Source organism: Hemitrygon akajei, chromosome 10, assembly GCF_048418815.1.
Source record: "Hemitrygon akajei chromosome 10, sHemAka1.3, whole genome shotgun sequence".
In the NCBI taxonomy this organism is placed as follows: Eukaryota; Metazoa; Chordata; class Chondrichthyes; order Myliobatiformes; family Dasyatidae; genus Hemitrygon; species Hemitrygon akajei.
Window position 1 is genome coordinate 13,288,055 of NC_133133.1, and position 25,413 is coordinate 13,313,467.

The window sequence follows — 25,413 nt, forward strand, 5'->3', positions numbered from 1 at the left end:
TAATATAGTACAACTAAGGCTGTGGATGCCTGCTGAGGTGCTAGTAAAAGAATGCATGTTATATTTATGAAGGAGACCAGGGGAGTTATCTCCAATGAGGGTATTATCTAAGACAGATTATTTGGTTACCAGCATGTGCTGCTCATGGGGGCTCCCTGTTTCCCAGTTGCTGTGTTTCCCACGTTAAACTTCAAATAGTCAGCTCAAGATGTTGGTCTTCATTATCAGTTTCCTATTCTATCTCACACCTGTGTAATCTGACCCTTAATTTAAAGACCTGTGTCTTTGAGCCATATCATTCTGAAGCTTAATATGAAATGATATCATACAGTGATCATCCCTCTGTAGAGGATCCTGTGCTTTAACTAGTTATCCTTGATACCATACTCATTAGCAGATTTAAAATCACCGAAGGATGTGAAAGCTTTAAAGAGAGAGCAGAGGAGATTTATGAGCTTGCTGCATGTTTGTGAGAACAGGTTGATCAACTTAGGGCTTTTCTCTTTGGAGCAAAGCATATTGTGAGGAACTTGATACTGGTTTATTTATTGACATATAGTGTAGAATAGGCCCTTCCGGCCCTTTGAACTGCACTGCGCAGCAATACCCCGATCTAACCCTCACCTAATTATGGGACAATATACAATGACCAATTAACCTACCCTGGTACATTTTTGGAATGTGGGAGGAAACCAGAGCACCTGGAGCAAACCCGGGCAATCACAAACTCCTTACAGGCAGCGGCAGGAATTGAACCCAGGTCACTGGTACTGTAAAGCATTGTGTACATGAGGTACTGATAGAGTGGACAGTCAGAATCTTTTCCCAGGACAAAAACGGCTAATACAAGAGGGCATAACTTTAAGGTGAATGGAGGAAAGAGTAGAGGGAAGTCAGAGATTGGCTTTTGTTTTACACAGAGTGGAGGGTGCTTGCAACACTCTGCCAGGGTGGTGGTAGAGGCAGAGAAACTAGGGACATGTAGGAGATTCTTAGATAGGCACATGGATGACAGGAAAATGGAGAGCTTTGTGGGAGGGAAAGAGATAGATTCCTCTTGAAGTAAGTTAAATTGTTGGCACAACATCATGGACCAAAGGGTCTGTTCAGTGCGACAACATTCTATGTTCTAAATTCTAACCAGTTAAATTTAGACCAATTTCAAAGGCTCCAGCATTGTGCAGTACCTTTGTTTTCGTAGTGTTTTAATCATGTGCTAGCTTGCAGTATTTGCAATGTACAGGTAATTAATTCTCACAGTGTTTTCTTCTCCTTTATAATCCTTAGCTGTAACTACACTGATCCCAAATCCTAATTTTCTGCACTATTGCCTTTATCACATCCTTTATTGCCTGCACTCCTCCAACTTCATTATCAGTCTTTCCTGAAAGATAAGCTCCCCGGAGTATTTAATTTCTAAAATTCAGCAACAATTCAACAATGGCTACAGGAGCAAACACATTTATCTGTATTTGTTCCATTCACCTTTGCATACATACTGGACAAGTTAGGAGCTTGGCTGCTCAAGCCTGCTTCACCACTCAATACAATCATTACAGTTTTGACAGTAAACACCCTCTGGTTTAGAACAGAGAGCATTCCAGCACAGTACAGGCTCTTCAACCCAGAATGCTGTTCTGACCTTTTAACCTACTCCAAGATCTATCGAACCCTTCCCTCTCACATAACCTTCCATGTTTCTATCATCCGCATGCCCATCTAAGAATCCCTTAAGTGTACCTAATGTATCTGCCTGTACCACCACCCCTGGCAGGACCATTACACACACCCACTACTCTGTGTAAAAATCTATCTCTGTCATTCCCCCTTATACTTTCCACCAATCACTTTAAAATTTTGCCCCCTCGTATTAGCCATTTCCACCCTGGGAAAACAACTCTGGCTGTCCACTCTATCTATGCCTCTTATCGTCTTCTATACCTTTATCAAGTCACCTCTCATTGTCCTTCATTCCAAAGAGAAAAGCCCCAGCTTGCTCAACCTATCCCTATAGGGCTTGCTCTGTAATCCAGGCAGCATCCTGGTAAATTTCTTCTGCACCTTCTCTAAAGCTTCCACATCCTTCCTATAATGAGGTGACCAGAACTGAACACAATCAAGTTCATCAAGTATCTATCTATCCCCATCTCAGAAATGTTCCAAGTCTCTCCAACCACCACCCTTTGAGGAATGGAATTCCAAACCCTCTAAGAAAGAAGAGAAAAAAAAAAATCACATCATCTATCATAAAAGAGTTATATTTTTAGTGACTCTAAGTTCTATGTTTTTCCAGAAAATGAACTAATTACAAGAAGAGAAGAAAATAGGAGAAGCATTAGGTCACCAGACCCCTCAAGCCAGCTCTCCCATTCAGAATGATTTATACTGATTTCAACTCATCTTCCACGCCAGTTCTCCACAACCCTCATTAATCAATCTTCAAATTTGCATCTATCACAACCATAAGTATATCCAATAATCCAGTCTCCACCACCTTCAGGGGCAGAGAATTCCAGAGATTCATTGCCCTCTGAGAGAAGACATTTCATTGCTCTTCAGTGGTCAGACTGGCTGAGCCCCAATCTCCCAATAGTCTCTGAAGCTCCCCCTGAACCCCCGACAGATGTTATTGTTGCTGTTCCTGCAACTTACCCCTTGATTGGGTCACTCATGCACATCCCGAATTGCTTGTTGCCAAACTCCATGCATCTCCGAATCATCAGTCGGTAACAAGGCTCGAAGATATGTAGCGGGCAGGGAACGTTCGGATAGGCCATGGTGCAGATGAAGATGGGCACTGCTTTGTTGAGGCTGGAGAGGTGCATATTTCTAGGTTTATAAAGTTCATCCATCTTATACACTTCATCCTTACTGCTACATAAGGTTATCCTCAGTCAACCAACCCCATTCCTTAAATAACCAGTGACTCTAACACTGCCTCCAAGGAGACCACCTTTAATTTATCTGGCATCTCTAATTCAACACAACTATTGCATGTTGCAGTTACAGAGAAAGTGCATTGCAGGGAGACAAATAAGGTGTAAGTGCCACGTTGAGATAGATTGCGTGATGAAGAGTTCATCGTTAAGTACTTGAATGATTCGCTCACGAGTCTGCAAGCAGCATCCAGCATCAGGGACCCCCACCACCCAGATCGTGCTCTCTTCTCGCTGCTGCCACCAGGAAGATGGCACAGGAACCTCGGGACTCACACCCCCAGGTTCAGGAACGGTTATTACCCCTCGACCATCAGGCTCTTGAACTAGAGGGGATAACTCCACTCATCTTTGCTCACCCCAACACTGAACTGTTCTCACAACCTATGGCCTCGTTTTCAAGGACTCATCTTATCTTCTCAATATTTATTGTTTATTTATTTACTTATTATTATTCTCATATTATTTGTTTTTCTTTATTTTTATATTTACAGAGTTTGTTGTCTTTTGTACACTAGTTGTACATCCAGTTAGTGTGGTCGTCCATTGATTCCATTATGGTTATTGGATTTATTGAGTACACCTGTAAAAAATGAATCTCATGGTTGTATGTGGTGACATTTATGTACTCTGTAATAAAGGTAGTGAATGCAGTGGACACTAATTAATACATTAATTCATTAGTTCTGAATCACCTCTGTTTAATTTTGCCGGTCTTCTTACTGACATGAGGTACAACATGCAAACGGCTAGACGACAAATACTAATCCTTCAATGGACTGAATTCGAACCAAGTACATATGATAATTCTTATTTAAATAGAAATTAATAATCAATCTGTCATCACTCCAAATTGACCTACTTTGATAACTCCGCCATCTCGTCATCATTCACCCTTTTCCGCTCAGCAAGCTCCTCCGGCAGGTAATGGGCGATGAGTTCCTCTATTAGCGAAGTCCTGCTGTACTTCCTCAGCGTCTGATACTGCAGAGAGGAGAAGGGTTTGAGACAGCGGTCCGTTCTAAGTGAGTGGTCCTCATTATACTGGACACACCAGGAAAGGGAGTAAGGCACAGCTGCACTGACGTTTCCACACTGAGGTGATGCTTCAAATCATGCAGGTCTTTACCGGTTGCTTTCAACTAAGTGTGCACAGCAGAGAACTAGACTATTCAGCCCAAAAGGTACATGCTAGCACCTAAGATTATACTGTATCCTCCTCTGACTCGAGAAATAAACAGCACAGAAGTCACGTAACCGCTACAGCACCTTGAGACAGTAATTGTGCTTATTCCTATGAACCTAGGTCCTTCCCACAACCCTCCAGACTCTTTGATTGCCAACTTAAAATTATTTATATAATTACTATTTTAGGAAGAGTCAACAGTTCTCCAAGCAGGAAAATGTTTCCTCCAGTTTTTTTTTTTGCTATGATTTAGTTATTGACCAACTAGCAAGATAGAATAGTATCTCTCATCTGCTCAATTCTCATGCTCCTGTCTGAATAGCTTCAGCTTGTGCTATGCTCAGGCTGGTTATATATGAGAGTTTACCTCAGGTAGGACTTCTTTACAAAGAGGACACTTTGGACTGTGGTCCATACAACGCTCGATACATTTCAAACAGAAGGTGTGTCCACATGGTGTGGTGATGGGCTCATAGAGCAACCTGGAATGAAACAGACACCAAAAAGCAGACCACAACATCTTGCTACAAATAGGTAAGGATGATATGATTGTTCAGCTGTTAAAACACAAATTTTAAACATTTTTGCCTCACTTGATTATGGGAATTCAGGCTTTTACTGCTGAGTGTGGAGAATCCTGAACTCATACCCCCAGAATTGAACACCTCTGGACTGGATGGTGGACATCAGGAAGGGGAGATTGGGCGAACTCACACCAGTCCTCATTGACGAATCAGCAGTGGAAAGGGTGAGCAGCTTCAAGTTCAATGTCTCTGAAGATCTATTCGGAGCCTAACCTATTGATGCAATTATGAAGAAGGCATGCCAGCAGCTATATTTCATTAGGAGCTTGAGGAGATTTGTATGTCACCAAAGACTCTCGCAGATGTCTACAGGGGTACCATGGAGAGCATTCTAACTGTCTGCGTCACCATCTGATATGGGGTGGAGCAAGGCAGAGGATGAAAATAAGCTGCAGAGGATTGTAAACACTGCCACCTCCGTAACGGGAACTAGCCTCCCCAGCGTGAGGATATCTTCAAAATGAGATGTCTCAAGAAGATGGCATCCGTCGTGAAGGATCCTCATGATCCAGGACATGCCCTCTTCTCATTACTACCATCACAGAGGAGGTACAGAAGCCTGAGGACCCTCACTCAGCATTTTAGGAACAGCTTCTTCCCTTCCACCATCAAATTTCTGAATGGTCCATGAGCCCATGAACACTATTTTACTTTTCTTTTGCATTATATAAGAATAATTATAAATAAATATACATTATATTTATTTATAATTATTCTTATTGTAATTTATAGTACTTCTTATGTATTGCATTGTACTGCTGGCACCAAACAACAAATGGCATGAGATGTGTCAGTCAGATTCTGGTTTAGACAGAGGGAGACAAAAGTGACCTTCTACCCTGATCCCAACTTGGTGGAGAACATTTAACCATTCCAATGCAAGATTCATATAACTTCCCGTATGTACCGCTGTCCTATGGTCTATGCTAAGTCCAAGGATCAAAACCATTCCAATGCAAGATTCATATAACTTCCCGTATGTACCGCTGTCCTATGGTCTATGCTAAGTCCAAGGAACAAAATAGGAACAGTTTTCAACCCATGTCCAGTAGGAGCTTTGGTGCGACTAATCAGGTTTTCTAATGTACACCAGAGACATTCAGGCTTGCTGTCTATTGGAAACATCATAATGAAAATTCAATGTCTAATCCACACCGGGTCCTCCAATATAAACACTGAATACTATTTTAAGAGAACTATTAACCCACTTAAATAGTAATTATGCAGATGTCATTTACATTATTCCTGTTATTTAAAGAAATTGTGTGATCTCAGCTCCTGGTTTTGATCCACGTGCTCCCCAACTCTTATCAGGGTTTTATAGAATTGTAACATTACCTCATAGCTCTTCAAAACAATCCCCTGATTAATGAAGGCCAGCACACCCTAGGCCACCACACTAACAACTTGTGCGACAACTTTGGGAGATCTATGGACAAGGTCAAGAGTGTAATGCTTTATAGAAGTCCTTGTGAAAATGTTTGACTGAAATGCAGGAGTGATGAAAACTGGGACATCCATTCCCTATTTTCACCTAGGCAATCATTATTCCTGAATTTTTTTAATTGTCGAAATAAGGCCAATATAATTAGCAATCATGAGATTACTTTTGAAATGAAAAGACTCCTCCAATATGATTTATTGCATGCTGTTTCTACTAAATGTTTACCAATGTTAACAAAAACTTAAGATTCACAGATATTGCTGTTTCAAGGGCAAATAAAGAGAGGATGGAGATGGATGTCTTTCTACCATGTGTTTCAGATCAAATCAAAATTAACCCATGCAGGAAATGACATAAAAAATCAGTTTACACAACTGTGCAAGTCTTAGGCACTCCAGCTATGTATATGTGCCTAAGACCTTAGCACAGTACTGTATGCTTGTCTACATCACTTATAAAAGTTTACATCAAGGATTCAAATTATAATAGGGATAACAAGGAAGGCTTGCATTTATAAAGCACTTTTCATGACCTCAGGATATCCCAAGACTCTTTACCACTAGTCTTTGAAACGAGGCCTGTCATGATTTAGAAAATGTAACAGTAATCTCCACATTAGGTTGCTCCGCAAACACCATTATATAATCAAATCACCAATTAAATGATATTGCTGATGGATAAACAGTGATAGGAGACAGAGTAAAACTGGAGGGCTTGAGATGCAAGAGAAGTTGAGTAGACCGGGACTTTATTTCTTGGAGCATAGGAAGACTGAGGAGTGGCCACAAAGAATGGTATAGAAGCAAGAGGAGGCAAAAATAGGGTGAATCTTTTCCCCGGGGTAAGGAATCAGAAATTTGCGGGCCTTGGCTTGAAGTGAGAGGGAAAGATTTAAAAGACAACTGAGGGGCAACTTCTTCCTTAAGTAGAGTCTCTTCCTTAAGTGGAACAAACTGCCAGAGGATTTGGTTGAGGAAATTACATTAGCAATATGGAAAAGATATTTGATGAGTTGGGCTGAGGAACCTGTTTTCATGTTACATTCTTTTGGTAGTGACATGGCATCATGCCTGAACTGTAACAGCACTTGACATTAGATAATCTGATCACCATGTGTAGCGGTTCATATAATGCATTTACAGCGCCAGCCTGCGACCCAGCTACAATTCCACCGCTCCCTGTAAGGACTTATGGGGAGAAGGAGAGGAATAAAAGGTTATGTGAAAGGTTACCCGGACAGGGCAGGAGAATGGGGTTGAGAGGGAAAATGGATCAGCCACGATGAAACGGTGGAACAGACTTAATGGCCTAATTCTACTCCTGCCTTTTATAGTCGTGGAGTTTTTACTTTCCCACCATGACCATGTGGGTTTCCTCGAGGTACTCCCATCTCCTCCCACATTCCAAGGACATACTGTATGGGGTAGTAGGTGATCATTCACTGACACCCACACTTCAACTGCCAGAAGTAGGATCTCCCAGTAGCCACCCATTTCAATTCTACTTCCCATTGCCATATGTCAGTCCATGGCCTCCTCTACACTTAGCCGCTACACCATGCCACTACACTCAGGTTGGAGGAGGAAAACCTTATATTCAGGGTAGATACCCATCCGGGTAGCCTCCAACCTGATGGCATGAACATCGATTTCTCAAACTTCTGCCCATTGCGTCCCCGCGCCCCCCCCCCTTCACCATTCCTGTTTCCCTCTCTCACCTCATCTCCTTGCCAGTCCATCACCTCCCCCTGTTGCTCCTCCTCCTTCCCTTTCTTCCACGGTCTCCTATCAGATTCCCCCTTCTCCAGCCCTTTACCTCTTTCACCAATCAACTTCCCTCCCCCCTCCTGGTTTCACCTATCACCTCGTACTTCTTCCTCCCCTTCCCCCACCTTCATACCCTGACTTCTCCTCTTCCTTTCCAGTCCTGATGAAGGGCCTTGGCCCAAAATGTCGACTGCTTATGCTTTTCCATAGACACTGCCTGGCCTGCTGAGTTCCTCCAGCGCTGTTTGGGCTAGGAGGTTAATTGGTCAAATAGATGTAATTGGGCTTGTTGGTCTGAAAGGGCCTGTTACTGTGCTGTACCTCTAAATTAATAAAAGAATGTGTTAACTGTCCTTAATCAGCATTCATGAGTCATTTGATAGCTCTCTCTGGTACAAAAGGATTTACTTCAGCATATTAAAAAAAAAATCAAGTGCACACTGAAGGAACCCAGATTTTTAAAGAAATATTTATGTAGGGATAGACAACGGTAACAGGCTCTTCCAGGTCAACGAGCCAATGCCGCCCAATTACACCCATATCTCCAATTAATCTACTCACCCTTTCTTTGGAATCTTTGGATTGCGGGAGGAAACCATAAAAGGAGACACAAGTTTAAGGTGATTGGGGGAACATATCGGGGGTGGGGTGGAGAATGTCAGAGGCAAGTTGTTTTTTTTTTTAAATTTTTAAAACACAGAGAGTGGTGGGTGTGTGGAACGTGCTGCCTGGTGTGGCAGTAGGGGCAGATACGCCAGAAGCGTTTAAGAAACTCTCAGGCAGGCAGTAATAGAGGGCTATGCTAGAGGGAAGGGTTAGATTGATATTAGAGTAGGTTAAAGGGTCAGCACAATATTGTGGGCTGACAGGCCAGTATTGTGCTAGAATGCTCTATGTTCTAAACTGCAGCACTCAGAGGAAACCAACACGGTTCCGGGGGAAAACATACAAACTCCTTACAGACAGCAACAGGGATTGAACAAGGGTTGTGGTGCTGTAATGCCATTAGCTAATATCTAATTATGTTCCAATTATGTGGCAGCAACTCAATGCATAAAAGCATGCAGACATGGTCAAGAGGTTCAGCTGTTGTTCAGGCCATCAGAATGGGGAAGAAATATGTTCTAAGTGATTATGATTGTTGGTACCAGACAAGGTCATTTGAGCATCTCAGAAATTGTTGATCTCCTATGTCTTTCACACACAACATCCAGTCAGTGGCAGTTCTGTGGGCGAAAATGCCTTGTTAATGAGAGATATCAGAGGAGAATGGCCAGACTGGTTCTAGCTGACAGGAAGGTGACAGTAACTCAGATAACCATGCATTACAACAGTGCTGTGCAGAAGAGCACAACACATCGAACCTTGACAGCAGCAGAAGACCAAGAATATACACTCAGTGGTCACATAAAGTAACTGATAAAGTGGCCGCTAAGTGTGCTGTACTTTCCTCATCATAACTTGACTTCTAAGGAGCGTTGTTATTGGTAAATCAGTATGGGAACTCCGGAAATTAAAGTGCTACATAAAAGCAAGTCCTTTACTCAAAAACATTAAAATACGCAAGAGGAGTAACATTTAAAGATTAATGTATACCTCATACACAGGGAACACTCCAAGTCAAGGGGATCCACAAGATCTGATTGGGTATCGTGTTCTCTGCTGGGACTCTGCGCTCGAGCTGCACATTTGAATCAAACATCTCATCAGTCACACATTGCATTGCAAAACAGAATAAAAGGCATTTTACTTTTAGAAATACTTCCAGTAAGAGGCTGGAATTTCTGTGTAACCACTTGACACCCAGAGTTACGTCAGTGTTGGATGGCGTGTGTACTGAGGTACAGTGAAAAGCTTCTCTTGCACACTATAGAATCATTACACAATGCACTGAGACAGAACAAGGTAAATAACAAGTGTCTGATGGCTCTGGGCCAGCACTTGCTGGAGTTTAGAACAACAAGGGAAACCTTTCAAATATTGAAAGGCCTCGATAGAGTAGATGTGGAGAGGATGTTTGTAGGAGGGTCTAGGACCAGAGAGCACATCCTCAAAATACAAGGACATCCCTTTTCAACAGAAATGATGAGAAATTTCTTTAGCCAGAGGATAGTGAATCACTGACACAAGACAGCTGTTGAGGCCAAGCATTTGGCATAGTTGTTGAGTGCAGTCTTTCATTGATTCTATTATGTTTCTTGGATTCACCGTACATGTCCACAAGGAAGTGAAATCTCTGGGTTGTAAATTATGACATACACGTACTTTCATAATACATTTTCTTTGAACGTTATTTAACGTGGAGCTTGGAAGGTTCTTGATTATCAAGGGTGTCAAAGTTACAGAGCAAAGCCATGGGTTGGGAGGGATAATAAATTGGCCATGATGAAATGGCAAAGCAGGCTTGATGGAATGAATGGCCTAAACTCTGCTCCTGTGTCATATGGTCTAGCAGTGTAGAGTAAAGTGTAACAGCTGCAGAGAAAGTGCAGCGCAGGTAGACAATAAGGAGCAAGATCACAATGGGGTAGATTGTGAGGACAAGAGTCCATCTTATCATTGTAGGGAACTACTTAATAGACTATCAGCAGGCTAGAAGGAGCCTGGAGCCTTGTTTACGTGCTTTCAGGTTTGTGTATCTTCTGCATGATGGGAGAGGAGAGAGAATGTGGGTGGGGTCTTTGATAATGCTGGCCATTTCACTGAAATATAGACAGAGTCCTGAAAGCCAACTTCCGCAGAGAAAACCACCTTTAGATCCAAAAGAGGTGCAAATGTATGGATCACTCAGCCGCATGCGTGGCAAATTGTACGTTCTATATCCCATATCTGCACACAGCGCAGGTGATTATCACCACAGTTCACTGTGTCTCAGCACTGGAGCCATTCAAAGGTGGAGCATGAACCTCGGCACTTTCCAAGCTCTTTCATGGGAAAGCTTTTGGACTGCAGCTGTGTCAATGCCAACTTCTCTGACTTACTTCCACCCATGGGACAGTCTCACACAAGGGGATGGCATTATAAGGGGAGCTTCATCATGGACACAAGCCTCCCCACCATCAAGAGGTGACACAATAAGTAGGTGGCATCCATCATCTGGGACATTCCCTCTTCTCATTACTACCATCAGGGAGGAGGTACAGGAGCCTGAAGAGCTACACTGAACAAGTCAGAAACAGCTTCTTCCCCACTAGGAGGTTTCAAAACTGTTTGTGAACCCATAAAGACTAGTTTGTTATGAATAATACACACAAAATGCTGGAGGAACTCAGTCGGTCAGGCGGAATCTATGGAGGGAAATAAATAGTCGATGTTTTAGTCTGAGACATTTCATCAGGACTGGCCTGTCCTGATGAAGGATCTCAGCCCAAAACATCAACTGACTGTCTCTGACTTGCTGAATTCCTCCAGAATTCGTGTGTGTATTACTTACAATTTCTGGCACCTGGAGAATCTCTCATGTTTTTGATTATCTCATTTTGCCCCCTTTTGTTTTGCACTATTTATCATCTTTGTAAGTTATAGTAACTCCGTGTCTTTACTCTGTTCTGTTGCTGCAAAACAACAAATTCTAAAGATAGGGGGCAGTTAGCTGAAAAAAAGATATGTAGGAATTTCTTACAGAATTGGTAAATCTCTGGAATTCTCTCTGATGAAGGGTTGTCCAAGATGGATAATTAAGGAGTTTTCAGTTGGAGGTAAAGATTTGAAAGATTGGGGAATAAGTGGCCAAAAGGAAATGGCACAGGCGTTGCGGGCTGGAGAAGGTTGAATCCTGCACCTTGTTGTTTACCTGCACTTTCTCTGTAATTTTTATACTTTATTCTACATTGTTATTGCTTTACCTTGTTCTATCTCAATACACTGTGTAAAGATCTGTAGGGAGAGTCTGCAAGGCAAGTTATAATGGCTATTGTAAAGGTACAGCATTGTAAGCCAAGGGAATAAATCTTGTAAGCACTTTGTGAAAAGTCTTCCACCCTGCTGCATTAAATGGTTCCCTAGGGTTCTTGACCTCACAGTCGACCTCATTATGATCTTGCACCTTATTATCTACCTGCACTGTATTCTGTTACCTGCCCAGAACTTCCCTCCGGTTCCCCTTCTCCCACAGTAAACTTCAGTCTGTTACCTTTTCCACACATCACCTCTCAGCTTCTCACTTCCTACCCCTCCCTTACTCACCTGCTTCCTCCCTCACCTGGCTTCGACTCTCACCTGGCAGCTTGTACTTCCTCCCCTTCCCCAACCTGCTTATTCTGGCATCTTCCCCCTTCCTTTCCTGTCCCGATGAAGGGTCTCGGCCTGAAACATTGACTATTTATTCCATTATTCTTTTTCCACTGAGGCTAGAGGAGAACAAAAACCAGAGGACATAGGTTAAGGGTGAAGGGGGAAAAGTTTAAAGGGAACATTGGTGGGGGGGGCTTCTTCACGCAGAGAGTGGTGGGAGTGTGGAATGAGCTGCCAGATGAAGTGGTAAATGCGGGCTCACTTTTAACATTTAAGAAACGCTTGGACAGGTACATGGATGAGAGTTGTATGGAGGGATATGATCCAGGTGCAGGTCAGTGGGACTAGGCAGAAAAATGGTTTGGCACAGCCAAGAAGGGCCAAAAGGCCTGTTTCTCTGCTGTAATGTTCTATGGTTCTATGGTTCTAATCCTTCCCATAGATGCTGCCGCACCCTCTGAATTCTTCCAGCATTTTGTGTCTGTTCTTCTGGATTTCCAGCACCTGCACAATTTCGTGATCATGATTTGCGGCACTTTTGCTGTAAGTGTTGCAATTTGTTCCGCATTATTATTGTTTTACCTTGTTCTGCCTCAAGGCACTGTGTCATGATCTGATCGGTATGGAATGTAGGTAAAATTATCCTTTCACTGTATCACAGTACATGTGACCATAATAAAGTTGGATAGCAGCAGTCTTGTGGGATTGAGTGACCTTCCACTATCCCCGTTTTCTTTATGTTGCCTCGGTTGTCACATAGACCAGGCCCTCATGTTACAACCCAAGAGAGGGGACACTGGAGTCAGCGTTGGAGAAAGCAGAGGCCTCTGTGGGTACGCTGGAGTCTGTACTGGGTACAGGGTAGGCTGCTCCCATTGCTGCTGACCTCCAGTGTTTTCTCAGTGCTAGACCACATCCCATCCACCATCAATCTACAGACCATGCCACTCAAGAACTAGGCTATATTTTTCTTTGTGACTGTATGTTTTCTGTTGAATTCATGTGTATAGCTGGTTCCTTAAAGTTGCTACAGCGGAGGGTGATAACGGGGACAAGCTCCCACTACCTGTTAAATACTCCCATTGGCGTGCACCTCAAATAGCCTCTGACAAACAAGTCCAACTCCTGGCCTTCACGTGTAGCTTCTAAGCCTGGCAGAAATGTTCCTACTGACAGAAGGGGCAAAGGCAGGTTACTGGCTCCTTAAAACCAGTCATTTCAGGCAAATGGGGGCTTGCCAGCCATGGTTGGCAGCTCATCTAAGAGAAGGAAGATTCTGATCGCAAACCTCCACTAAACCTTCCACTCACGGGGAAGGCTTCGGGTATATATCCCAAGGGAAAAATCCAGAGCTGGAGTCCCTAAAGCAGTCCTACGTTGAACTCAACGCAGTCTGGCAACTCCTGCGATGCTGTTGGTGCCAAACTGTATCAGTCTCTGCCCTTCCTTTGAGTTCATCAAATATGTGGAGAGGGGGAGCCTGCTACTCGGGCAACAGCCTGCTCCCCATATGGTACTGACCAGGCCTGAGTATCTAGACAGCTAGGATGCAATATCCATGATCAATCCTGACTAACAGAGGCCTCAGCAACTATAACTAAATGTGCTATGCTCTGTGGGTACTGTGTTTTGCACCTCGACCCCAGAAGAGCACTGTTCCATTTGGCTTTGTTCATGTGTGTGGTTGAATGGCGATTAAATTTGAACTTCTTGTGTGGGTTCCAGTGTTCATCAGCTCTCTTACTTCTAAAAGAAACACATGGAACATCCTCACAGAGAATCAACAAACGAAATGAAAGGCTACTAACAGCCGACACGAGGAAATCTGCAGATGCTGGAAATTCTATCAACACACACAAAATGCTGGTGGAACGCAGCAGGCCAGGCAGCATCTATAGGAAGAAGTACTGTCGACGTTTCGGGCCGAGACCCGCTGTCACTCCTGACGAAGGGTCTCGGCCCGAAAAGTCGACAGTACTTCTTCCTATAGATGCTGCCTGGTCTGCTGCGTTCCACCAGCATTTTGTGTGTGTGGCTGTAACAGCCAGTTCAGCTATGACCCCCAGCTGAACCAGATATCTAAAACCTTGGACATACATAAAGTTAAGGGGAACCTCAGTGGGAACTCCTTCACACAGAGGGCAGTGTGAGTGTGGAATGAAGTGTCAGCAGAAGTGGTGGATATGGGTTCAATTACTTTTAAGAGAAGCTTGGATAGGTTCATGGATGGGAGGGGTATGGAGAGCTATGGTCCAGGTGCAGGTTGATAGGAGTAGGCAGCGTAACAGTTCAGCACAGACTAGATGGACTGAAGGGCCTATTTTCTGCTTTATGACTCAATGCAAGAGATTCTGCAGATGCTGGAAATCTTGATGAACACATACAAAGTGCTGAAGAAACTCAGCTAGTCAGGCAGCTTCTGTGGAGGGGAATAAACTGTCAACATTTCAGCTTGGGTCCTGACGACGGGCGTTGGCCTGAAATGTCGAATGTTCATTCTGCTCCATAGATGCTGGCGGACTTGCCGAGTTGCTCCAGCACTTTTTGTGAGACTTTAAATTAATTCAAGTAAAGAAATACAAATTAATTGACGTAATTGGAAGTTACTCTGTCAATTGCAAGCATTTCTCTCCATTGAAATGCAGGGGATTGCTGAATTTGCACCACGTCCAACCCAGGAAACCGCAGACGTTTATGCTCTGTCATTGAACTCTGCGAGGTGTCCCCAGTGTCAAGACAATGTGAACAGAAGTTCTGTGTCTTCTGGTCCCCCACGTTTGTACAGGAGCCCCAGACTTCTTCACGATTTCTAAGCTAACAGGAATTGTACATGGTGAAGAAAGACCACGATAATTAAAACACCAGATGCTCTAGTTTCGCATAACAATAGAAAATTATAATCTGTAAAGAAGCATGTCAAATTGGGCCTTTAAAAATACTGCTAAGTGTTCTAGGAAAATTTGTAACACAGTGACAGAAAACCTGGCTCCATCGATCAACTATAAATCGCAGAATGTCATCTTCAATGCACCAGTGAAATAAAAGAATAAAAGGCTATGGAATTAGTTGAACACAGAGCCATTAAATATATCAGATTAACTCCTACGGATTAGTGTAACTGAAAGCCATACCTCGCCTGAAGCATGTGCTGTTTCCTTCGATTATTTCAGCCTTATCGTCATTAACGAGGTCATATTTTCTTTTCTGTGTGTTCTTTTGTTCAGGACTAGTCAAGGCTAGCGGGGTGGATGAATTCTTCAGGGCATCTTTATTGTCACTCATCATTTGAACAGTGTTGGTTAAATTACCACACGTGTGAGCCTTCCATTCTTTCCTGACTCCAATGTCTGTTGTATCTATCTTTTCCTTGAAGAAAATTTTTTAAAAATAGTGGATTCAATTCCACAAAAATCCAAAACTTTATCCTACACAGCTTCATAATTCAAAGACACTCTGAACATTTTAACAAGCCTAGCAAAATTATGCAACCATAAAAGGTTATGCATCATTCGATTTAGAGCTTATTAAACCATCACAAAATGCTCATGCCTGTCTTGTTGATGTAAGGGCTTTTCTCAGACTATCATGACTTCAGGCGCTGTAGAATTAGCTTGACAAAGTGTTTTATTTACCATCTAACTGGTCTTCCCTGAGGTGGTCATGACCACCTTTGCACATCAAAGTGTTCATAATTTATTCGCATGCTCATGTCTCTTCATGGAATCATCTCTTTTTAATTCTCCAGTCTTGCAACTTTCTGGTTTCCCGGTTCTTCCCATTCCAGCTGGATCAATACCAAGCATCTACACCCTTCACTACTCACAGATATATCTTTAATTGACTGGAACTCCATCAACCAACCATCTCACTACCAACCAATTCTCCATTGATTGACCACTCCACCAACCTATCAACCTATCTCTCCCTTGCTCTACCTCTCCACTGACCTACCTCAATTGGCCGACTACCACCCAACAACTTACCTGTCTATTGGCCAACTTCTCCTCCAGCCGAACTCTCCATTGGCCTATTGTTTTCATTGACCATCTTCTGCGCTGGCCCATCTTTCTATTGACCAACTCTCCACAGGCCTACCTCTCCACTGACTTATCTTTCCATTGGACAACTACTCTCCTGCCAATCTCCTGTTGGCCAATCTCTCTGACAGTCTTTAAGATATTCCTTGAAATCGACCTCTTTGACCAAATTTTTGCTTACCAGCCCTTTGGCTTCTTGCAATTTTTGATCTGATCACCTTAACATGTTTAACATCACTAAATGGGCATTGTGTAAATGAAAGCACAGTGCACCCCTCTGAAATGGCAGTTGGACCAATGCAAATTCTCTCTTAAGGAATACACAAATCATTACTTCAAGGTTTGAAATATGGAATTTATATGGAGAAAAATGTACACAGAGAACTGAACTGGTTTAACAAGAACCACTGCAGGCTGTCAGCTCACAGGCAGCCACTGATGAGATTTACTTTGGAAACTAACAAAGCAACCTTGTTTCTTGACACTTATGGCATGAAGCTTCATCAAATAGCGTAGCGTCCATTTTGAGTTAATTAGAACGCCAACTCTTTGTCTGCGGCCGACAACGTGATCAGAATCAGATTTTACAACCAGCACCTTTTAGCTAGGGAGGAAAAGTCCTTCGCCCTGGCTATGCTCCTCACGGTCTTATAAATGTACCTCTTATCAGGTCCCCCTTCAATCACCTACTTTTTCCAGCTGTGTATTCTATTTTGCCGAACTAATTAACCTAGTAAATAAATGTCTAACTAAATTAATCCCTTCTGCCTACACAATGCCCATATCCCTCCATTCACTGCGCAATACTGTACCTATTTAAGAGCTTCTTAAATGCCTCTTTTGCATCATGCCAACCTGTTGGCATGAACATCAATTTCTCGAACTTCCAGTAATTGCATCCCACTTTCACCATTCTCGATTCCAGTTTCCCCCATCACCTCCCTTTGGTGCTCCTCCCTCTTCCCTTTCTCCCATGGTCTTCTACCCACTCCTATCAGATTCCCCCTTTTCCAACCCTTTATCTCTTTCACTAATCAATTCCCCAGCTCTTTACTACCCCTCTCTCCTGCTCCTGGTTTCATCTATCACCTACCACCTTGTACTTCTTCCTCCCTTCCCCCCACCTTCTTGCTCTATCTTCTCATCATTTTTTCCAGTCATGATGAAGGGTCTTGGTCCAAAACATCAACTGTTTACTCTTTTACATAGATGCAGCCTGACCTGCTGAGTTCTTCCAGCATTCTGTGAGTGTCGCTTGGATTACCAGCAAACTGCAGACTTTCTCGTCTATTGTATCTGCCTCCACCACTACGCCAGGCAATACATTCCAGGCTCTGTGTAAAAAAAACTTGCACTCCACTCTGTGGAAAAAAACTTGCCCTTCAAATCTCCTTTGAACTTGCTCTCCTCTAATGCTAATATTAGATATTTTGACCCTGGGATAAAGATAACTGCCTGTCTACTCTATGCCTCCATAATCTCATAAAATTCCATCACATTACCTTGCAAGAGTTTTCTAATACATTGCTGGCGCTGAGTGAATTAACAATATCCTTAATACGAGATCGTGGAGACAAAAGTTGCATCATATCAGGTAAACAGTGCCGCATATTTTCCGCAATGGGTGACAGGAAATCACTCAGGATCTGGAAAAGTGTAACGAGTTCTCTTATTTAATTTGAATGGTAAAACAAAAGGCTTTAACAATAGCTGACACTGGATCCTGATTATTCCTACATGCTCCAGTTTCTGAAATTCAGCTAGTTTGCAAAGAGTGCAACAGGTATTTATCTGGTGCAAAGATTCAAAATCGGTTAAAAATCAGGTTTCAAATTTGAAAGCTACTGTTCTAATTTCCTTACTGAGAATCAACGCAGAATAGGCTCTTCCGGCCCTTTGAAGCACACCGCCCTGCAACGCAAGATTTAATCTCAGCCTAATCATGGGACAATTAACTGACTAACCAGTACATCTCTGGACTGTGGGAGGAGAAACAGGAGCAAACCCACGCATTCCACGGAGATGATGTGCTGATATTCCAGACAGATGAGTCTGAAATGAAATGAATACACCCCATACTGTAATACCAGCTGCTACACTACCATGGCCCCTCCATCTTGCAAAAAAGTTATGAAAAATATTCAAGTACATTTGCTCTTTGTGGCTGTAAATGGAATGAGCTCCATGTTCTGATGTACCCAGCTTCTGAATACAGGACAACTGCAAGAAATTGAGTAATGTTTAGTCCCAGGAAATGAGTCTGATTTAACATAAAATTAATGATGGTGCAAACCCAGCAGTTGGAATAAAATTTGAGCTGGGTTGTTTTCATCTATTTATTAATTTTTTTTAATAGGTGATGCCAAAAGTCACTTCTTCAAACAAGGGTTACGGTGTATCTGTAACTCCCTCCCCGAAAAAGACGTGGAGGCTGGAAGTCAAAAGAAAGTTTCCAGGTTATAGAGTCACAGATAAGTACAGGACAGAAACAGGCTCTTCACCCATCTAGTCCACACCAAAAAACATTTAAACTGCCTACTCCCAACATGTACTGGGTCCATAGCCCTCCATATTCCTATCATCCATGTACCTATCCAAACTTCTCTTAAACGTTGAAATCAGGCTTGCATGGTGCACTTGTGCTAGCAGCTCATTCCACACACTCACAACCCTCTGAGTGCAGGTTTCTCCTCAGGTTCCCCTTAAACTTTTCACCTTTCTCCCTTAACCCATGACCTCTGGATGTAGTCCCACCAAATCTCAGTGGAAGAAGCCTGTTTGCATTTACTGATTCTATACTCCTCATAATTTTGTATACCTCTATCAAATCTCCTCTCAATCCTCTATGTTCTAAAGAATACAGTCCTAACTTATTCAATCTTTCCTTATAATGCCAGATCTGGGAACATCCTTGTAAATTTTCTCTACACTCTTTCGACCTTATTTACATCTTTCCTGCAGGCGGGTGACCAAAACTGTACACAATACTCCAAATTAACCTCACCAAGTTCTTACCCAATTTTAATATAACATTCTTCTGTACTCAGTATATTGATTTATAAATGTCTATGTGCCAAAAGCTTTCTTTATGACCCTGTCTACCTGTGACACTTCTTTCAACAAATTATGTATCTGTATTCCCTCTGTTCTACCACACTCCTCAGTGCCCTACCATTCACTGTGTAAGACCTATGCCAGATGGTGCTACCAAAGTGCAAAACCTCACACTTGTCTGCTTTAAATTCCATTTCCCATTTTTCTAGCTGATGTAAATCCCTCTGCAAACCATGATAGCCTTCCTCACTGTCCACTATACCCCATCTTGGCGTCACCTGCAAATCTGCTGATTTGGTTAACCACATTATCATCCAGATTATTGACAAAGATGACAAACAACAATGGACCAGCACCGATCCCTGCAGCACTCCACTAGTCACAGACCTCGTCAGAGAGGCAAACACCTACTACCACTCTCCGGCTTTTCCCACAAAGACAACGTTTAATCCAATTTACTACTTCTTCTTGAGTACCGAGTGACTGAACCTTCTTGACCAGCTTCCCATCCAGGACCTTGTCAAATGCCTTAATAAAGTCCATGTAAACAACATACACTTTCCTGGCAATTTCCTTGAAAAACTCTAAGATTGATTAGAGTTGACCTACCACACACTAAGCCATGCTCACCAACCTTAAACAGTCCATGTCAATCCAAATACTTATATATCTAGTCCCTTAGAATGTCTTGCAATAACTTTCCCCACAACTAATGTCAGATCCACCGGCCTATCATTTCCTAGTTTCTGTTCAGAGCCATTTTTTAAACAGTGGAACAACATTGGCTATCCTCCACTCCTTTAGTAACTCTCCTGTCACCAAGGATGTTTTAAATATCTCTGCTAGGGCCCTGGCAATTTCTGCTCTTGCCTCCTGTAGGGTCCGAGGGAATGCCTTGTCAGGCCCTGGGGATTTATCCACCCTGGTTTGCCTCAGGGTAGCAAACACCTCCTCTTCTGTAATCAGTGAAGTTGATGCTGCTTTGTCCCACTTCTATAGACTGTGTCCAACTCTTGAGTAAACAGACACTAAGTACGCATTTAAGACCTCTCCCATCTCTTTTGGCTCCGTTAAATGGATTACCACCCTGGTCTTCCAGAGTTTTGTCCCTGGCAATCCCTTTGCTTGTAAGCTATCTGTAAAATCCCTTAGAATTCTCCTTCACTGTGTCTGCTTGAGCAACTTCATGCCTTCTTTTTGCCTTCCTGATTTCTTTTAAGTGTTCTCTTGCATTTCTTCTACTCCAGAAACATCTCATTGGTTCCTACCTACCTATACCTGCTATGCACCTCATTTTTTCCTTAACCAGGGCCTCAATATCTCTTGAAAACCAAGGTTCCCTACACTTATTATCTTTACCTTTAATCCTGACAGACACACAAAAGTTCTGTACTCTCAAAATTTCATTTTTGAAGGTCTCTCACTTTCCAAGTTCACTTTGCTAGAAAACAGCCTGTCCCAATCCACACTTGTCAGATCATTTCTGATAGCATTAAAATTGGCTTTTCTCCAATTTAGAATCTCAACCTGCAGACCAGACCATTTTTTTTGCATATTCACTTTGAAACTAATGACACTGTGATCACTGAATGTAAAATGTTTCCCTACACAATCTCCTGTCAACTGCCCTGTTTCATTCCCTAATAGCAAATCCAGTAATACATACTCTCTCATTGAAACTTCTACTTACTGAAGCTTCTGTAATGGCTACCTGACTATAAATGAGCGACAGGCAAGTATTCTCTTTTCTCCCCCTCTGTGTTCCTTCAAATACTGTGTGTCATGGAATTTAATGCAGGCAAGTGTGAGGTGTTGCACTTTGGGAGGACAAACCAGGGTTGAGTGGTAGGACACCGAGGAGTGAGGTAGAACGGAGGATCTGGGAATACAGATCCATAATTCCTTGTAAGTAGTGTCACAGGTAGACAGGGTCACACAGAGAGCTTTCGGCACATTGGTCTTCATAAATCAGAGTACTGAGTACAGGAGTTGCGATGTCACGTTGAAGCTGTACAAGACGTTGGTGAGGCCTGATTTGGAAAATTGTGTGTAGTTTTGGCTACCTACATATGGGAAAGATATCAATAAGATTGGAAGAATACAGAGAAAGTTTTCAAGGATGTTGCCATGACGTGAAGACCTGAGTTTAGAGAAAGGTTGAATAGATAGGTCTTATTTCCCTGGAGTGTAGGAGAATGAAGGGAGATTTGATATAGAAAATTAAGAAGGATAGATAAAAGCAAGCAGGCTTTTTCCACTGAGGTAATAAGTTAAGGGTGAAAGGCGAAATATTTAAATGAAATATTCCTCACTCAGAGGATGCTGTAAGTGTGGAACAAGCTGCCAGCAAAAGTCATGAATGTGGGCTTGATTATAAAATTGAATAGAAATTTGGATAAGCACAAGGATGGGAGGGGTTGGTCCATGTTTGATTCAACGCGACTAGGCAGAATAACAGCTCAGTACAGACGAGATGAGCCAAAGAGCCTTTTTCAGTGAAGCAGTGCTCTAGGACTATACGAATTTGAACGTTTTTTAATATTTCAATCTATACTACAAGATCCTGTGTTCATAGCAGGATCTACTTCTACAGTATCATGAGTCTCTGGGTCTCAACATGGACAAGACATAAGATTATGGACTTCGGGAAGGCACAGGTTGACCACCCTCCATTGCACATCAATGGCTCAGCCGTGGAGAGAGCACAATGTTCCTTGGCCTGCACATTACGGATGATCTAACCTGGACTCACAACACCTCCTCACTAGTCAAGAAGGCACAGCAGTGTTTAAACTTTCTGAGGAGATTGAGGCATGCAAGGCTCCCCAACCCCATTCTAACAATTTTCTACAGGAGTACCAGTTAGAGCGTCCTGTCTGGCTGCATCATTTTGTGGTATGGAAGCTGGAAGGCGTTGGATTACAGAGGAAAGAGAGAAAAAGAGATAATCGCCAAGAGTGTCCCGGGGTCCCCACCCCCATTTGTGACAATTACTGGCAGCGTTGCAGATGAAGGGCCCAAAGCATTATTGAGGATCTCTACCACCCATCCCACAATCTCTTGGACCCACTATTGTCAGGAAGGAGGTACAGGAGCATCAGGACCACAACTGCCAGACTGAGTAACAGCTTCTTCCTCCCGGCTGTCAGATTTATGAACACCCTGCTACCACTGAGGTCTCGTCACTAGGACAGCGAGCTATTTACTGTTAATGAACTAGAAATTGAGTTTAATTACCTTTTGAGCTTCCAATTTTGCAGTTTTATTTTCTGAATCTAAAGCGATACAAATTATATACTCTTTCAGAGCCTGGTCCACTTTCTGCAGTCCAGCAAGTGCCTGTGCTTTTCTCAGGTGACCCTGACAACAAAACACATCCGTTGTTCAGAGCACAAGTACAGTTTAGGCACTTCAACATAACGTAGAAAGCGGCAATGAGGAGATTGAAGGGACACGGTGGAGGGGGGGGGGTGTGGGCTGGGGTTTGAAAGACCTTACTTTGGACCTGGTGGGTTGCAGGTTGCAGGCAGCATTTCCATCATGCAATGCGTCTTCAACATGTCTCAGACTTGCATTAATTTGTGCACGGTTGCTCAGTAGCAAATGGTCTTTGGGTGCTGTAAACAAATACACAGATGAAGTTAAGAATGAAAAAATACTACTTTTTTTATTAAATGAATGAAATTAACTAAGGCTCACAACACAAAAATATTGAAGATGCTGAAAATCTGAAATAACTTCCACATGGATGATTAAAGAAAGGACAAGATTGATCTTAGAGTAGGTTAAGGGGTCAGCACATTAACTGTTGAAAGGCCTGTACTGTGCTGCAGTGTTCTATTAGTGGCTGTTTTATTAGAGGTTACCTCCTGTACCTCATAAAGGGATCACGAGTGATCTTTTGCTGCTGTAGCCCATCAGCTTCAAGGTTCAATGTGTTTTATTTTCAAAGATGCTCTTCTCCTCACCACTGCTGTTAAAAGTGGGTATTTCAGTTATTGTCACCTTCCTGTCAGCTTGAACCACTCTGGCCATTCTCATTAACAAGGCATTTTCACCCACAGAACTGCCACCTGCTGGATGCTGTTTTGTTTTACACACCATTCTCTGTAAACTCTAGAGATCTGTTGTGTGTGAAAATCTAAGATCAGCAATTTCTGAGATACTCAAACCCCTCCATCTGGTACCAACAATCATTTCACAGTTAAAGTCACCTAGATTATATTCTGATGTTTGGTCTGAACAACAACTGAACCTATTGACCATGTCTGCACGCTTTTAGGCATTGAGTTGCTGCTTCATGATTGACTGATTAAATATTTCTGTTAATGAGGTGCACTTAAAGTGGCCACTGAGTGTATCTTCTAATGTTAGATGCTATTGGAAATACTCAGAAGGTAAAACAGCATCTGTGGAGACAGAAGGAAAACTGAATTTTTAGGTCAAACATACCCACAATGCAGGAGTAGCACAGTGGGACAAATAGCTTCTACGGACAGATAACAGATAATATCTTGGGCCCAAGAACCTTCATCAAGATGTTTCAGGTCTCTGCCCAAAATATCAATAGTTTAATTCCCTCCATCGATGCTGCCTGACCTGCTAAGTTCCTCCAGCATTTTATGTGGTTTCTAAAGATTTCCAGCATCTGCTGAATCCCTTGTGTCTCGATTATTTAGGTCAACATTCTGATACAGTGCTAACTCTCTGTCTCGCTCCACAGGTGATGTCTGAGCTGCAGAGGAATTCCAGCAATTTCTATTTTGATTGCACTGAGGTAGACTGGTCAAAAAATTAACCATGACTGTTAATACATAATCAATAACCTTAATTTCCATACAGCCAGTAAAAGCACAAGGAGGAAGGCATGGACGTGTATGGACAGCCACTTGGCATGATTAACATTATTTAATTATTTATGGTTTTATATTGCTATATTTCTTCACTATTCTTGGTTGGTGCGGCTGTAATGAAACCCACTTTCCCTCGGGATCAATAAAGTATGTCTGTCTGTCTGTGAAAAAGATGGATTTCCAGATCAGAACATGGAGAAACCACTGAGGTAACTGGATCTGTAAGATCCAGTGTTATACAAAAAAAATATTAGCTGAAGATGCTGTAGGTAAAGAATTTTTAGGGAACAGTGATCATAGTGAGCATAGTTCCCTGAAGGTGGAGTCTCATGTGGATAGGGTGGTGAAGAAGGCTTTTGGAACGCTGGCCTTTATAAATCAGAGCATTGAGTACAGAAGTTGGGATGTAATGTTAAAATTGTACAAGGCATTGGTAAGGCCAAATTTGGAAAATTGTGTACAGTTCTGGTCACCGAATTATAGGAAAGATATCAATAAATTAGAGAGAGTGCAGAGACGATTTACTAGGATGTTACCTGGGTTTCAGCACTTAAGTTACAGAGAAAGGTTGAACAAGTTAGGTCTCTATTCATTGGAGCGTAGAAGGTTGAGGGGGGATTTGATCGAGGTATTTAAAATGTTGAGAGGGATAGATAGAGTTGACGTGAATAGGCTGTTTGCATTGAGAGTAGGGGAGATTCAAACGAGAGGACATGATTTGAGAGTTAGGGGGCAAAAGTTTAAGGGAAACATGAGGGGGTATTTCTTTACTCAGAGAGTGATAGCTGTGTGGAATGAGCTTCCTGTAGAAGTAGTAGAGGCCAGTTCAGTTGTGTCATTTAAGGTAAAATTGGATAGGTATATGGACAGGAAAGGAGTGGAGGGTTATGGGCTGAGTGCGGGTAGGTGGGACTAGGTGAGATTAAGAGTTCGGCATGGACTAGGAGGGCCGGAATGGCCTGTTTCCGTGCTGTGATTGTTATATGGTTATATGTTATATGGTTATAATGTGAGAGGACGTTTTATACAATATAATGACGTCAGGAAGTCACGTTGCAGCTATATAACACTTTGGTTAGGACACCTTTGGAGTATCATGCGCAATTCTGGTTGCCCCATTGTAAGTAGGATGCAGAGGCTTTGGAAAAGGTCCGGAAGAGATTTTGCAGGATGCTACCTGGATTAAAGGGGAAGAGCGATAAGGAGAGGTTGAACAAAATTATGTTGTCTTCTTTGAAGCAGAGGCTGAGGGGAATTATAAGACATTGGAGCATAATTAGGCCATTTGGCCCATCAAATCTGCTCCACCATTCTATCATC

General features: G+C 42.6%; 1 protein-coding gene across 3 annotated transcripts in view; it reads right to left on the bottom strand.

Annotated features, from left to right (window-relative positions):
- Nucleotides 1-25,413, bottom strand: part of LOC140734166 (LON peptidase N-terminal domain and RING finger protein 3-like) — a 60,981-nt gene that overhangs the window by 14,699 nt on the left and 20,869 nt on the right. For 2 of the 3 annotated variants that reach the window (XM_073057797.1, XM_073057796.1), the window contains exons 2-9: nt 22,739-22,857; nt 22,478-22,600; nt 17,689-17,832; nt 15,281-15,515; nt 9,513-9,597; nt 4,490-4,604; nt 3,799-3,920; nt 2,653-2,811 (exon numbers count right to left, since the gene is read on the bottom strand). In XM_073057797.1, coding sequence (XP_072913898.1) covers nt 2,653-2,811; nt 3,799-3,920; nt 4,490-4,604; nt 9,513-9,597; nt 15,281-15,515; nt 17,689-17,832; nt 22,478-22,600; nt 22,739-22,857 — 1,102 coding nt within the window. The remainder of the gene's footprint in view (nt 1-2,652; nt 2,812-3,798; nt 3,921-4,489; nt 4,605-9,512; nt 9,598-15,280; nt 15,516-17,688; nt 17,833-22,477; nt 22,601-22,738; nt 22,858-25,413) is intronic. The other variant, XM_073057798.1, reaches the window with a different exon arrangement.